The sequence below is a fragment of the Podarcis vaucheri genome, assembly GCF_965113315.1.
Source record: "Podarcis vaucheri genome assembly, chromosome: 8".
NCBI lineage: Eukaryota > Metazoa > Chordata > Lepidosauria > Squamata > Lacertidae > Podarcis > Podarcis vaucheri.
This window is the reverse complement of record NC_138766.1, coordinates 11204668-11220279: the sequence shown is the minus strand read 5'-3', so window position 1 is coordinate 11220279 and position 15612 is coordinate 11204668. Positions and strand designations below refer to the sequence as shown.

At 49.7% G+C, this 15612-nt stretch overlaps 1 protein-coding gene across 4 annotated transcripts; it reads right to left on the bottom strand.

The window, feature by feature from the left end:
• Positions 1 to 268: 268 nt before the first annotated feature.
• On the bottom strand, positions 269 to 14024 carry IRX2 (iroquois homeobox 2). Of its 4 annotated transcripts, none has more exons than XM_082234466.1 (5): positions 13685 to 14024; positions 11489 to 12038; positions 9773 to 10585; positions 8755 to 8825; positions 269 to 969 (listed from the first exon to the last, which is right to left on the bottom strand). In XM_082234466.1, exons 1-4 carry the CDS (start codon positions 13925 to 13927, stop codon positions 8782 to 8784), a joined length of 1650 nt encoding a protein of 549 aa, XP_082090592.1. In that variant the 5' UTR covers positions 13928 to 14024; the 3' UTR covers positions 269 to 969; positions 8755 to 8781. The 4 variants fall into 4 exon arrangements, with proteins under 4 accessions (XP_082090592.1, XP_082090591.1, XP_082090590.1 ...); XM_082234465.1 differs by lacking the exon at positions 269 to 969 and adding an exon at positions 6959 to 7807 and having other exon boundaries at positions 13685 to 14023; XM_082234464.1 differs by lacking the exon at positions 269 to 969 and adding an exon at positions 6959 to 7811 and having other exon boundaries at positions 13685 to 14016.
• Between the last annotated feature and the right edge of the window lie 1588 nt (positions 14025 to 15612).

Sequence of the window (15612 nt, the reverse complement as noted above, 5' to 3'; positions counted from 1 at the left end):
AGCTGGAGGTGGACGCCCTGAAAGATGTCAAGTGTGAACGCGGCACATACATCTTCGCTTTGTAATGTGCTAAGAGAGAGTAGTGACCTGTCCAGGACTCACGCTGTTTAAAAGGGGGTATTAAAAGTGGTGAATTGAGATCTGAACTGGGAAAGCTCCGTTTATAAAAGGTGTGTTTGTTCCCAGAAGAGATTTTCCCACCTCGCCGCCCCGCGTAGTGAAACTCTCAGTGAGATATGGAAAAAAAATGTCATCAGATCGTCAAAAATCCGCGAACAGAGAGGAATGGCTCTTAAATGGTTTTATCTTTTTTAAAAAAAAAAATCGAGAAGGGCGAGTCCTTGTTTTGAACAATGAATGGCTGGATTATTTTCAAAGCAACGTTCAACACACGCACTTAAAAAAATAACGCCAGAAATCTCGACCTGGGGGTGCTCAGACCTGGGGCGTTTCCTTTTAACACCTCTCACCCATTTTTTGGAGGATGGGGGTCAAGCCTGAAAGCAGAACCGTTTATCTCTTCAGTTTCAAATAAAGTTCTTTAATTTTACACTCTGCCGTTTAAGTCACTCCTGCCGGAAGGCATGTCCTGCGCAGCTTACTCGAGAGCAAACGTTGTTGAATCCATTGAGCTCGGAGAGGCTTTGGCTTACGGGTAAACAAGCACAGGATCGGCCTGCGCAACTTAGACAAAGCGCGCGCCCCTCGATGCCCTCTGGCTTGTCGCTCCAAACAAGTAGGTCTCCACGGCCCTGTTGCTTCGCGTCCAGTTTCAGAATCCAGCTTCGAAGTTGAGAACTTTAAATAACAATAAGGATAATATTTTTTAAAAAAGCAACCTTCTTCTCCCTCGGGAGAAGGAAGAGGAAGACGGGAGGCTCTCTCCTTAGCTCCTTCGCGGGAGTTCTCTCCGCTTCGGCCGCGATCCGCTTTGAAGCCGTTTCTCTCTTCCCAGGACTAACTCGCTCTCTAGGAAGGGAGAAAGAAAACGACCCCATGAAGAAGACTGTCTTTGGCGAGGGCGCCGCCTTCAGCCACGCGGAGCAGCCAGAAGGACCTGCCCGGAGGAGGGAGGGGACGGAGGGCCGCGATGACATCCTAATGAAATCAGCTCGGAATCCATTACACGAGAGGATTAGCTAATTACCAGATCTGAGAGACGGAGAAGAAAAATAAATAAATATGCCTTTAAGTAACCGAAAGTAATTATAACCCCATTGTTGACGCTAACGATTAATAATTGATCGGATGTTCTACACAATGAAATGTCAGTTTATTCTCCTTTGGATGCGCATATGGCTATTTCTTTTAAGGAAGCGGGGCGGAGGTGGGGGGGGGAATACCCTGTCAATAGGATCACAAACATTTTCCTTGGCATGGGGGACTTGGTTTCAGGCGAGGATCTCTCTTGCTCTGGGGAACTGAAAGGCTGGGTGCCTCCATAGGCCCGTGGCCATCCAGACGGGTCTGGATTGCAGCTCCCATCACCTCTGACCATTGGTCATGCTGGCTCAGGCTGATGGGAGCTGGAGCCAACGATAGCTGGAGGGTCACACTTTAGCCACCGGGCTGGGCAGGTATTCTAGATTTAGCGCTTTCTTTAACGGGAAGTTAAGACGCAAGGCTCGCTTTTAGCCCTGGAGAGATAATTCGGTTACATTCGCTCCGGCACAAATGCGCACAGACGCCTTTAAAAAGGAAGGGAGCTGTACTGCCACGTTTCATAGGAAACTGTTTTCCTATGTTCATGTCGTTTGTTCGGTTTCTGTTTAATATACAAGCCTTCCCCCGATTGGAGGCCTTGCAGGGAGAGTGGGGCGCACTGGTGCAGCTGCCTGCAAATGAAGGGCTGGTGATGGGGGGGGCAGGATTTGGGCCTTTTAGAAGAAGCAGGTAGCTCACGGCGCACAATATATATAATAAAATATCTCCTATATAGCACCCAATGCCGCTAAAACCCTCGTGGGACGGTTCTCTTCGCCCTCGTCTCAAGGGCAAAGTTCCCATAGGTTTGAACGGCAGCCAAGGTTGGGTGCAATTGCGTCACTGAGAAGCGCATACCGTTGGAGAGCAACGATGGGGGGGCGGTTTTGCTTGCTGTCGGGCACGTAGCCACCCCCCCCCCCGCACTCCTGGCACATCTGCTTAAGCCTTAAGGGGGAAAAATGATGCAAAATAATGAATCGCGCGCATGGCGAGGCTTCAAAACAGAGAAAAGCTTCCAAGCTTCGAGAATGCCATTGCTTTGATTTATTTTATTATTTTTAACCGCGGGGTTGTGCGGGAGCGTCCTGACGTTATGCGTGCATTTTGAACAGTCAGAGGAGTTCCGTCAGATGAGTAGCTCTAAAGGTGTTTCCAAATTCTTGCCTCGCTTTACTCTTTCCTATTTAAGAATCTGATTCTGATTCTTCTTCTGTTTCGCTCCAGCAACCCGTTTCCTTCTCCCCGCCGCCAGCTCTTCGTGGGGACGGCGGACGCGTGCTTTCAACACGCCCCACCCACCCAAAATAAATTACGTGTTCATTCAGTGAGCATCCTTCGATAGGGTGGCGAAAGTGTGGGCAGATAGGTAGCCCCTTCCTTGGCATGTTTACGCGGAAATAAGTCCCACTTGGTGCAGCGGGACTTACTCCCGGGTAAGTGTACATAAGATTGCAGCCTTAATCCTTATTGTTAATAAGCAGCAAAGCCTTGAGCTGTTAATTGGATTTCGGCTTCTCTTTTCTGACGCCCGGCTATTAGCTGTGACGTTTCTCATGTATTTGTTAAGGACTTGTGTTCCGCTTTGTGCTTGGCTCAGCGCGGCCGAAGAGGAACGCCCCCACTCCAGTTTAGGGATCCCTCCCCATCCCCAGAGGCGAAAAGCCCTGGTGGCCTGCATTCTCTCTCTCTCTCTGCGAGGTTGAGGCATGGTTGGGAAATAAAGAGGCGACACCGATTTAACCTCCTGCGACGGCTGGCCTTGCATGCTGCTAACAATGTATCTTTGAAAATCCCCAGCGGCGCGATCCACCAGCTTTCAAAGCTGATATCGTTGGCGTTTGCAAACTTATCGGTTTGCACATTCGCTAGAAGCAACCCCATAGGACTTCGCGGTCGCGTAAACGCGCGCAAGGTCAAGTCTGCGAGTCCCATTGAACTGAATGGCAGTCTATCCTCCAGTAAACGAGCGAGCGATTTCCGGACAGGTTTCCGCGCGAGAAGCCCCAGATACCGAAAAGGCTCCCAGAGGCTTGATGGCTCACAGACCTCTTGCTGGTGCGCGGCTGCCTGCACATCAGACATTTACAGCGCATTTAAAGCACACGCGCCCCAAGAACCCAGGCGGCTGTAGTTTGCCCCTCGCAAAGTTGCAAAGACCAGCACCCTGAACAGACTATAGTTCCCAGAATTATTGGAGGGGTGTGCATGCGCTTTGAATGCACGCCGTGCGCGCAGCCCTGTGTACAGACGTTGAATTTAGCTCTGCCCCTGCAATCGTGAGCTTGCCCGCGGGAGCAAATCCCTCTCGGTCTCCTTTGAAATAAACAAGCAAGTCAACACAAAGCAAACAAAAACAAGCAAACGACGTCTGACCAAGGAAGTGAAAGGCGAGCGGAGGAAGACGCGTCCTGCCCTCGCCAGTTCTTTGCCCCCGCCCGCTTCACTGCAAGGCAAACGAGCCCTCCCTTCTTGCCAGCAACTGCTGACATTTGTAGGCAGGAAAGGAAGGAGTACAGGGATGGGGCGAGGGGGGTGTTATATCATATCTCCCCCTTACTGGACCGCAGCTAGCCCAGTCTGACCATTTCTCCGAGTCCTGGTGATGTAAGGCGGGTGTGTGTGTGTAGGTGTAGACCTTTTACCTGCCAGGCAAGGTCGCATTTCGCGAAGCAAAGGCTACCTCGACTGCTACAGTTTCATGCAAGCACATTAAGAGGAGCCCGGTTGTATCAGGCCTACTTGCGCGCAAGTAGAGAGCGCAAACTGAAAACTGGGCGAGTTGGAAAAGTTGGGAAGGGTCGCAGCGAGAGAAACAGGAGGGGAAATGTTTGTTTGGGGTTTGAATCTGTTACTGATAGTAGTAGTAGTAATAATAATAATAATAATAATAATAATAATAATAATAATATTCCAAGGAAGGGGACTCAATGGGTTTTCAATAGCATGTGCACCACCAAGAACAGCAGGCCAGTATTTGCACGATTTCCTTTTGGATTTACATTACTCTGTTTCTGTTGTTTACTCTTCAGTAGGCATGGCAGTTTAGCTCTCCTTTCGTTTATCTTAGCGTAGAATTCAGCTGGAAGCTCTCCTGCACAAGCCTCCATTTCGCAATGTTCCAGTAAGACCTTGCAGAGGAGCTTTAAACGGCGCCAAACTTCCGCTTAAATGAATGGGGCATGCGCAAGATTTTACTCGCGTTCAGCCAATGAGGGCTTCGCGTTCATTTATACCTTTTAATATCTAACGCGATATCGTTTCAGCTCATCACAGTGGGGGGCTTGCGCAGGAGAACTTCCCGATGGATGCACCTTAATTGCTATTTAATAAATCGGTTTGATTTGGGCGAGGCGGTGGAGACTGAATCCATTGCAAAGAGATAGTAATTCACATCTCTCTCTCTCTCTCTCTCTCTCTCTCTCTCTCTCTCTCTCTGTGTGTGTGTGTGTGTGTGTGAATGTGAAGTAGATTATACCAAAACCGTTGGATGTGACAGGCAAAGAGGGAAATGTTTCAAAGCCAGCTGCCCAAAGTCTTTCGACTTTTCCTTCCAGAAAAAGAAATCCCAGGTCTAAATTCTAGCAAGGGGTGAGTAAATTATGGAAATCTTAGATAATTCTTTGGGCGTATAAACATCAAAGGAGAGTCGTTAGCTTTCCTAATCTCTGCCACAGAATGGATTTTCAAAATAAAATAAAATAAAATATAAAACCAACTGAAATGTACATGTTATCCAACAGAGAACCTGGTGTATAATAAGGCGAAGAAGGGAGGAGGGGGGAGAGAGAGAGAGAGAGAGAGAGAGAGAGAGAGAGAGAATATCCACGCTATGGAGGAGGAAGCGCCCATTCAAAGGTCGCCGCGAAAGGGAGCGCGGGATAATTTTACACTTTTCTCCTTTAGAATAATAATCTGACAGATACGATGGAATTGTTGGCATCTACATCGCCCATCTGCCCGAAGGCACTATATTCCCTCAAAAGAGCTTTAGCCTGCAAAAATATATATCACATATAAAAATTACGCTGAGTAGTATTTAAATACAAAATTGTATTAAACCCACAAGTTACCGTTACAAAGCCAAAACACAACAAATTCCACAGCTTCATTTGAAGCCTGCTGCGGCCAGGGATAGAAATATCAGTCAGTTGCTGAGAGCACCATTCGCCAGGGAAGTTCTCCTGCGCACGCCCCATCGAAATGAACGGGAGGTGGGCAAGAGGACTCGCGGGGAAACCTAATGGGAAAGCGTGGTTCGTTTCAAGTGAGGCTTGCACAGGAGAACTGCCTCCCTCGGCTGACCCTCTTAACATTCTGCACTGAGAAATTTGAAATGTCACATAGAAAGGATCTTATAATCCTAAATAAAGAAATGAAATAAAAAGTATAGATGGGAAGAAATCAAATTTTAGATAAAGGAGGCAGGCAAACAGATTTGGTTTGTGTCAGAATTGCTGTAAAGAAGAAACACTTTAGGAATGGGTTGGAAGTCTAGACCGAATTGGGAATAGCTCTGGGGGTGGGAATGGGGGAGGCCCGAATCACTCAGATAAATAGACCCCATTATTGCTGGACCACCATCCAAACCTGTGCTAAAATATTGTCCCAAAATATTTACTTTGAACTCAGTTCTGGTGACATCAGTGAAAACTTTAACAATGGGATGATTTTAGGATTGCAACGTAGAGTATGAATATTTTAAAATTATTGTTATTATTTTAAATGTTGCTTTCTACACACACACACACACACACATACACGGCAGCCACCTGCCCAAGAGAGCTGTCTTTTGGTTAGGCTACTTTGTTTACTTAGGGGAAAGGTGATGAGGATGATGTTGTTGTTGATGATGATGATGATAAGCAAATACATTCTGGTAACAACATAAGCTGTTAGGTAACCTTCTGTAATTACACCACAGACATGCACGCAGATTCCACTCTTTATCCAGTTAACATTCCCCAGGCTGAACCCTGAAGTATCTAAGATCACTTTCAAATGCCCTTTCTAACAAGCCCCTGAGCAGGAGGCCACTAATTTTCAGCGAACAAAAAGCCACTGGAGAGAGCCCCGTTTGTCAATATCAACTGGTCGAGCAATTTCCCATCTTCAGACACATCGGCCTATCTGAGCTGGCAGATGTTTAGACAAGATTTTATAAATTGTTCAATATCAGCCCGTAATGAACCCCAACTGACCATTCCAAAGCAGCTAAAAGCACCCAGGATCTCCCCTGCTGGGATCTAATAATGCTCTCACGCTGGAACATTATTAATCATGGAATAAAATAGATGAGCCTCTTGAAAAATAAGTGTATGATTGATTAAAGGGCAATCTAAGAAGCTATTATTCTTGTTTTATAACCGTAAGTTATATTCACTCAATTTATCTTTGAGGGAGAAAATAAATGGTTGTTTGTCTCCTTATTGAAATTATATTATAAGGGAATTCTCATTATTCGGTGGGGGGGGGGAAGGGATTGAAGTGATGGTTTAGCTATTTTTTTAACCTAATGGTGAATCTCTTAAGTGATTACCACATTATAGATATATATTTTTCAAGAGGTGGGATATTTTCCTTTTTTTTTTACTTTCAAGTGTTTTGTATCTCTTGATAAAAATGAAACACAAATATTCACTTAGAGTGCAAGTAAATATGGCATTTTGAATTAAGAATTCTAGCACTAAATACAACAGGATATACAATAGTAATCTTTTTAAAATGTAAATTGTATATAGTCCAGTGCAACAGATTCACTCTGAAGATTTTTATTGTCCTGCAATATATACGTTCAACAGGTTTAATTAGCCACATTGCTAAATATATTTTAAATATTTAAGAAGTTACCTTAGGCAACTGTAACAGTGATATTTTATAAATTATCATGAATTACAAAAAAAGATAAATACTAAAAATGAACAAAAAAAGGCCACCACCTTATTGTAGACTAATCTGTTTTTATTTACAATTAAAGATATAAATTAGTAAAGAATTCTCGTTAAACAACGAGGGATTGTATAACCATCAATGTCTCAAATAAAAACCAGGCATAATTTATTTACAAAAGAGTTGGGATTCCGTTGCAATACAACTTGCATAAATTACTAGAAGCTCTCATATCATTACAAAAATAAATATCAAATTTGTTTCCACTTTGTAAGTACTCAAGTTCTTCAGTCATGGTTTATTTAATTAATTGCTACTGTATGTATCTTTTACAAAGTGTTTGTACAATAAATCCTATCACACCTACAGAATATAGATATATATAGATATATATATATATACCGTGGCAATAAGCTGATCAATTCGAGATATCCTGAGAAAAAACAGATTTGCTTCTTTCTTTCTTTCTTTCATTCTTTCTTTTTAAGTCACATATACATTGGGGAGAACTAGACTATACCAGTAAACTCACATAATGTCCAGCAAAATTCTGGTTTAACAATTAGAGAGAGTCTGTAGATTTAATAGTGCTCTGTGGTCTTCTTTTATACAGTGGCACAAGATGTGATCCAGATTTAGAATTTTGTTAGAGATAGATAGATTAGCTTGGGGAGAGATGATGGCTTGTTGACTTTTCTCAAAGCAATTGTGACACCTACCTGTGAACCAAGGAAAACACCAGATCATCCACAATCTTTCAGTTACACGCGGCGTGTTAAAAATGGAAGGCAAACTAAAACGCTTTTTCTTTTCTTTTCAGCATAGGAGGATTAGGCTTGGGTTCTGTTCTGCCCCCCCCCCCCCCGTGGGGGTGGGAAATGGTTGGCCACAAGATATTCTTTAATCCTAACTATAGCAGCGATTTGGAAATAAATGGGGAAACAGAGGCAATTCATGCAGACACTATGTTCTCTTTGGAACCTCGCCAGGATTCATCTCATTTTCCTTCTCTGCTGTTTGAAATGTATATAAGCATGCTCACTAAAATCACTCTTTATTTTTGATTCACAACTATTAGAATTGCATGTTTATAAAGATGCCTTAAGGTACATTTGAGCAGGGAAATCTTCTGTACAGCACCCGAAGCATTGAATCAGTGCAATCATGTTCTTTTATTTGGCATGCTGATATACATTTCAAATAGTACAGAGGGACAATGAGATGAATTCTGGCTGGCTTCCAAGGGGAACACACAACTATCCGCCCATATATTTCGACGGGGCCTTATGTAGGAGGAGTTCCCAATCTACTGCAGTTGCAATTTTCCAATAATAATTTGGGGAAATAAAAAAAACCCTATGATTTAAATATTTATTGAAAATACACAACTTTCATTTTTTTTAAAAAAAAAAAAGCAAGAGGCTTGTGTGAAATAATTGAACTGATTTCTCCAAAAACAAAAAAAACACACAAAAAAAGAAGGGTGAAAATGCAATAGGCTTTTCTTTTTGTAATAATGCTCTTTTGGTAATGGAGCAAGAAATTAACATTAAGCAAATTTGCAGGCTGAGCAATATGTTTCTGGAGCTGATGCCAAATGATCCTCCTAAGCGGTGTAACAGAATAGAAGGAGAAAGGAGAAAAGGAGCTGGTCTCACTTACTTGCCTGGCTGCTGTGTGATTGCACTTCTATAGGTATGGTTGTAGTCCTACTGTGCACACTTCAGTGGGGTCTGTCAAAATAGAAGCGTCAGTTAGTCACAGGACACAGCTGGCTAACTAGATTATACACTCTGGGCACAGCCTATCTCCCTCTTGCACAAAACCCCAGCACAGCCCTTGGAAGGCCTTTTCTTGAGCTGGCATTTCTCAGCGGATCTGGGAGTTAACTCGTTCGAAGGGCTAGCATTCTTAATTACTTGTTTTAAATTTAGCATAACTTGTAGCAATGTCTCAGACCAATAATGGAACTTTGAAGGAGACAGACAACTGAAGCTGCAATCCTAAATGAATTGCCTTTAGATTCGGTCCCATTCTACTCAAGGGGGGGGGGAGTTACTTCCGAGTAAATATACTTGGGCACAAGGTATCAGACTTCTCTCTGCTTCACACTGTACTGTGTTTCCTCTCTCTCCCAAACCTGAAACTGTTCTCTCTTTTTTTGCTTGGGAATATTGCCAAAACAATATTCACCCTTGCTGTTATTTCTCCCCTCTTAGCAACAAAAACAATGAATAAACTTTCTGCAAATATTTTCAGATTATATACAGGTTCAAGGAGTTTTTTTAGTGATTTTTAGAGGCATTTTAATTACACGGAGCAATTTATTTACATTATGTTCCTAATCGCATTCATAACTGGAAGGCAAATCTCAGCGTTTTCTGTTAGATCCTTTTCTTCAGAGGCCTGACCACAGCTTCGGGCTGCAATCCCGCACAAAAGGGCTGCTTTAACAACAACAACAACAAAATTAAAATCTATGGAATTCCAAGCAGAAAAACTGCGACCTGGATTGCAGTTTTGAAAAAGAGTTTTGTACCTGGACTGTCAGAAACCACCATTGCCTTCTTGCTTGTAGCACCCACCTTATTGTGATATTTTTTTTGGAGGGGGGGTAGGGTAAATTTGCGCCCCACATTATTCCTTAGTAGAAAATAAAACCTAGCCAGCAAACTCCTACCTTTTTTGGAGTCTGGATTGGAAGGCTTGTAATGTTGTTCTAGGTGGCTCGCGATGGTTTTCAAAGAGTTCTCCGAGCCTTGCTTGTGCACCGAGTTACTGCCGCCTCCGCCGCCGCTGCTTAAGACCGTCTGACTTAGCCCCTCGCTGGAGGCCACCGTCCCGGAGTTGTACCTCAGGATGCCCTGACCCTGGAGGGCGTTGAAGTTCCCATAGTTTGTGTAGTTGCTATAAAAAGGCGAGGTGTAATAAATATGCCTCCCCAGGAGAGAGGAGGGCGAGTAGGCAGCGTTGTGCGGGGTGGAAGAGGGCGGCGCCGACGGCTGGCAGCTCTGGCCCAGGTTGTGCGGGTGGTGAGGATGGTGGTGGTGGTGCTGAGGGTGCGGAGGGTGCTTAAGGTCCGAGGTGGCGATTTCCGCCAGCGACCACAGCTTGGGCTTGCTGGCCGGCGTGGTTTGCGAAGCCGCCGTCGGGGCCATGCGGGCGTCCAAAGCGGCTTTGTTGGCGTGGCGCGCGGAGTCCTCGGCGTGCGGGTGACCCAGCAGAGGGGCTTCCACCCCGGTGAGAGGGGAGGAGGTGACGGGCTTGGAGGGAAGACCCCTGTCCGCCGCTGCCTCGTCCTCCTCCTCCTCCTCGTCGTCGTCCTCCTCCTCCTCCTCCACGTCGTCCTCGTCCTCGTCGATCTCCTCGTACTTGTCCTTGCACTCCGAGCCGGACTCGCAGAGCGGGTCCCCGGCGCCGCAAGGGGCCTTCTCGCCGTCCGATTCGGCCGAGCAGGAGTGGTCGGTGAGCGAGTCCACCTGCAAGCTGATCCCTGCGGCAGAGAACCAGGGGAACCGTCAAGGAAACCAGGCGGAGGCACCGGCAGCAGCAGCAGCAGCGGGAGGAGAAGAGCGCAGCACCCCGTCTCCTAAACCTCAGGCTCCCCGCCACCCCCAAAACAGGTGGCAAACAATCGGGGCACCCCCCCTCGCTCCCCACCCCCTTCTACACTCCAGGCCCCCCAGAGATGATCTCCTGCGAAATCCCGTCGGATCCATAGGCCTCTTGAGGGCCTCTTAGCTTCCACGATAGGTGAATCGGACGGCCAGGTCGTGGGTTCAGGTGTCGGCATAAGGCACAAGCTTGAGATAGGAGCCAACTCCTAGGGGCCAAGGTCCCCCCTCCCCAATAAAATATTTGATTGGGCTCGGCCCGCCCAAAGATGACGGGCATTGCCATTCAAAGGGTGTGCGTGCCCCGCTACTTGTGATCGCTTATGTGGGGCAGGGCTTACTTGCCCCCCCCAAAAAAACACATTTTATTGAGAAGCGGCCTTCAGCCTCCTCTGCTCCCCCGTCGTGTGCTTCTGCTACAAATAATCCTCGTCCTCATCTCCTTTCCAAAGCCGCTGCAAGCACTGCCCGAGACAACGTCCCGGAAGCGCTCCGAAGGCTTGAGATCCTTCAAGCCTGTTTACCTGGAAGCGGGATAACTACCGCGGTTTACACGGCCTTTTCCCGGGGCAAGCGCCTACGGGGAAGCGAGCTCCACTCCGCTCCGTGGCGCTTACTTCGCAAGGAACGGCGTCCCCCGCTGTCTTTAAAAGAGAAAGTGCAGGGGCGGCAGCGGACTCCCTGGGGATGAATGTGGAAGATGCGCGCAATGCAATGCGTGGAGGCTGCCCCTCCAGCCTGGAATAATCCCCCTCCCCGCGCGCGTACACACACACACTTACCTCCGAGTAAGCCCCACTGAACTCCGAGGTAGACCTGCACCGGGTCGGGCTGCAGGGCTCCACGCAGGCCCATGACCTGCCTCCCTGCCCCACGAAACCAGCCTGTTCCTCCCTCACCTTCATCCTCGGCCGACGTCTCGTTGCTGTCGCGGCCTTTGTCCGACGGCAGCGCCTCCTCTTCCTTGCCGCGGATCCCGCCGCCGCCGCCGCCGCCGGCGTCCAGGTCCTCGTCCTCGTCCTCGCTCTTGTTGCGCGGCGCCCAGGTCATCTTGTTCTCCTTCTTGAGCCTCCTCCTGGCGTTGGCGAACCAGGTGGAGACCTGCGTGAGGGTCATCTTGGTGATGATGGCCAGCATGATCTTCTCGCCTTTGGTCGGGTAGGGGTTCTTGCGGTGCTCCTGCAGCCAGGCCTTCAGCGTGGCCGTGGCGTCCCGCGTGGCGTTCTTGCGGTAAGCGGGGTCGTTCAGCTGGTAGGGGTAAGCTGGGCTACCGTAAGGGTGGTAGCTGATGGCCCCGCTCATGCCCGTCGCGTGGGCATCGTAAGGGGAGCCCTGCAAAGCACAAAAGCAAGGGCGTTAGGCATTTCGGAAGAGCTGGCAGCCACTAGCTAGCAGGCAACGCCACGGGAGCGACTATTACATTTTACACTAATGTAATGCCATCACTCCAGCGAACAATGTTATTATTTCTTAATTGTAGTGCCGAGCACTCCTGCAATATTATTACTCAAGAAGAAAAAATAAAGTATCCAGAGGGCATTCGAATCCCTTCTTCCCTCTGAAAACTGCTGATGTCTTCGTTGCAGTTTATTGCAATTCAACGCAGACATTTTTGTTTTCTCCCTCCCAAGGCCCTACAGGTAGTTTCTTAAAATGATAGCTTTCTACTTTTCCTCTCCCCTCTCCTCCTCCTCCGCCTCCACACATGGTTGCAACGATATTTCCTCTGTTGCCATACAGGAAAGAGAGAAAGAGAGAGAGAGGGGAGAGAGAGAGACAACAAAGCCCCCCACTTAGCAATTCACTTCGCTAATGCATTGCAAATCCAATTTGCAAACCAGAAGATATGCACCGTTTCGAATTGGTCAAATGCGATATAATTAGCATTTTAATTCGCCCTTTAAACGTTTAAATTGCGCTGATTTAAAGTCTGCATAATACGAGGGTGAGGAGAGAGAAGAGAAAAGGGGGGGGGGAGAGGAATTAGTTGAGCCAACTTGATAACTTTCGGAGTCGGTCCAGGAAACCAAGCTAAACACAGCGCTCCGAATGTACCTAATGTTCCTAAATAGCCCGGGAACAATAAGGCTTGGCAACTTGCGACTGCTTTTCTTCTGCCACGAGAAAGTCAAACAGAGGAGCGTTTGAGATCGGCTCCCATTATCCTAAATAAAGATTGCCAGGCTGGGAGAAAAGGTGCGGGGGGGGGGGAGAGGGAGAGTCGACTCCAGCCAAAGGCGCTCGATCTGATATCTCTTGTGTAGTGAAACAAAACGAACCCTTTGCCCCACTTTCCCAGGACCAATTGGCTCCGCTAGCTTTAATCCTTCGTCGGTTTGCAAGAGCTGCAAAAACACGCGCGATCGCCAGCACAGACGTGCTCGGAAGCAAGCGCGAGTTGGAGGTGGAAATCCGTCCGAAGAGGAGCCCTCTCTCTTCTCTCCCCCAGCAACAAATAAATAAAAATAAATAAACAACACCTTTAATCGAGTTTCAGCTTGGACTCCATTCCATCGGTAGAAAGCCCCCCCCCCCGCCGCCCCAGTAAATCACATAGATTTCTAAATATATATATATATGAGAGAAGCGCTAAAGAGATCGAAGGAAAAAGTGGGGGAGGATACGGGTGTCAGAAAACGAAAGTGAGCGAGGAGAAAAGAATAAAGGAAATAAATTGGCAAGAGAAAGAAGTGAGGGAGATGGAAAGGGGGAGGGAGGGAGGAATGAGAAGATGGATAATAAAGAAGCGAAGCAACGAAAGAGGGGGAAGCGAAGGAGGAAAGTCGAGAGAGGCTGCCTCGGAGGAGGAGGAGCGCTTCCGTGTGTGTGTGCCTAACGCGGGTTGCCCGGCGTGTCGGGCGGGCTGCATCCCCACGACCCCCCAGCCTAGCCCGGGCAGCCTCGGCGCTGCCAGCGGGGGAAGCGATGGAGGAGGATGAAGATGGAGGCGGCGGCGGGCTGTCCGGTCCGTTACCCACCATGTAGGAGGGGAATCCCGTGGCCGGGTCGGTGGAGTACTGGAGCGGGCTGCTGAAGCCGGTGGCTGCCGCTTGGGCGGTGAAGGCGGCGGATCCGGGGTAAGGGCTGAACGCCGAGCCCGAAGACGACCTGGCCAGCTCTTCGCTCCGGGGCGCCGCCAGCGCCGACGCCCCGTAAGCCGGGCACGAGTAGAGCGCCAGCGAGCCCGGGGGCTGGTAGAGGTAGCCCTGAGGGTAGGACATGGCTGGCCCACGGGCGGCGAGCGAGCGAGCGCGAGGAGCGAGGAAGGGGCCTGGGCTGAGGCGAGCGGAGGGCGACTGCGGGCGCTTCGGCTCCGGGCGCCGCCGCTCGCTGCAGCCGCTGAGGAGCTCACAGCGTCCCCTCCATAGGCGGGAGGAGCGCGAGCCGAAAGGAGAGCTCGGCGCGAGGCTGAGGGAAAGCCTCTCGCACGTCCCGGGAGCGCGCGCGCGCCCGCCGCCGCCTCGCGCGCTCGCCCGCGCTCCTGCTTTCCCACGCAGAAGTCACCCGCGGCTGCTGCTGCTGCAAGAGGAGGAGGCGGCGGGCATCTGGGCAAGAGGAGCGCGCGGGAAAATGGAGGCGGAGGAGCAGGAGGAGGAGACGTCTTCCCCAGCCCGAGCGGGGAAGGGGCGGCCGAGCAGAGCGCGCGCGAGGCCAAAGCAGCCTCGACCAGGCTCCGCCAGGCCAGCCCCGGCGGCTCGTCTGGTCGGCGCGCTCGCGAGCCGCCCCCCGTGAGGCGAGCGAGGCGAGCTTTCCCCCCCGGCGCCCGGCGCGACCAGCTTTTGGCGCGGGCATAAGGGAGTCTGCGAGGCGAGGAGTTTTGTGAGGAGAGGAGTTTCGCCGGGGCATTGGCAAGGCGAGCTGTCCGTCACGGCGGCTCATTTGCGTACGGAGGAGGACACGCCCCCTCGCCCGGCTTCTTACCCACCGAAGGAAGGAAGGAAGAACTTGGGCGGGACTCCCGGCATGGAATGAAGCCCCGCCCCCCGGAGCCTGAAGGGAGGAAGAGAGAGAGAGCGCGCGCGAGGATGGCGCGCTGTGGCTGCGGCTGAAGAAGCTGGCCGGGCGCCGAGCGACCCAAGGCGTCCTTGTCTCGTGCTCCCCACCTCCTCCCGCCCGCCGGCCGGGCCTGGAGGTTATATAGCGTCACGTGGTCGCAGAGCTGCGCCGAGGGAGGGAGGGAGGCCGGGAGGGTTCCGAGGTGTTCCTCGCAGGCACGAGGCGCGGGCCTCGCAACGGGCATGCGCGCCTTCCGGCTTCGGACTAGCGCAGCTCCAGGCGGATCATGCCTCGCTGTGCGTCAAGGAAGAGAGTTGCGATCCTATGCCCGCTGGGTTCCGAAGAGACGCGCCCAGGGGGAGGGCGGATGAAGCGCTTTGCAAGGCGCGATCTTAAAAATCTGGCCAGCCTGGAGTCGGAAGGAAACCCCGAATGGCTCCGTGGGGACGCGCTCTCCCGCGTCGCCAAGATCGAGTGCCAAGTAAACGCGCAGAAAAGGGCCGGCCGTGTGGAATGCAAGGAGACGCGTTTAGGATCGGGCGGTGAACAGCAGAAGCCCCGCTTGGCACGAGAAAGCTGACTGCGGTTTGCTGGTTCGTGGGGTGGGAGAGGTCAAATTGGAGCAGACCCATTTGCAGGTAGCAACATCCCCGCCACCCCAGTGGAAAATAAAAACAAGGATTGTGCTATTATTCTGTCTACCACTCACCATTAAAGTGACATTTAATTGTCTATAAACCACTTGCTTAAAACACTCTCCCCAGTGTAATTTCCCAAGCTCTTAAGACCTTCGCACTTCTGGGTGGAGGGGCAAACGCACCGAGGTCCTTTTTCTCAAGGAAGGCTCACCAGGAAGCATTGTGAGGTCTCTCCCCCCCCCCCCCCAGTTAATTTCTGGAATACATTCACG

Bases quoted from the DNA above. Each gene is read 5' to 3' on its own strand.
- IRX2 (XM_082234466.1), bottom strand. From the start codon at position 13,927: ATGTCCTACCCTCAGGGCTACCTCTACCAGCCCCCGGGCTCGCTGGCG. The intron at 12,039-13,684 runs GTGGGTAACGGA...TGTGCTTTGCAG, and splicing joins CGGGATTCCCCTCCTACATG to GGCTCCCCTTACGATGCCCA. The intron at 8,826-9,772 runs GTAGGAGTTTGC...CTATTTTGACAG, and splicing joins CAATCCAGACTCCAAAAAAG to ACCCCACTGAAGTGTGCACA.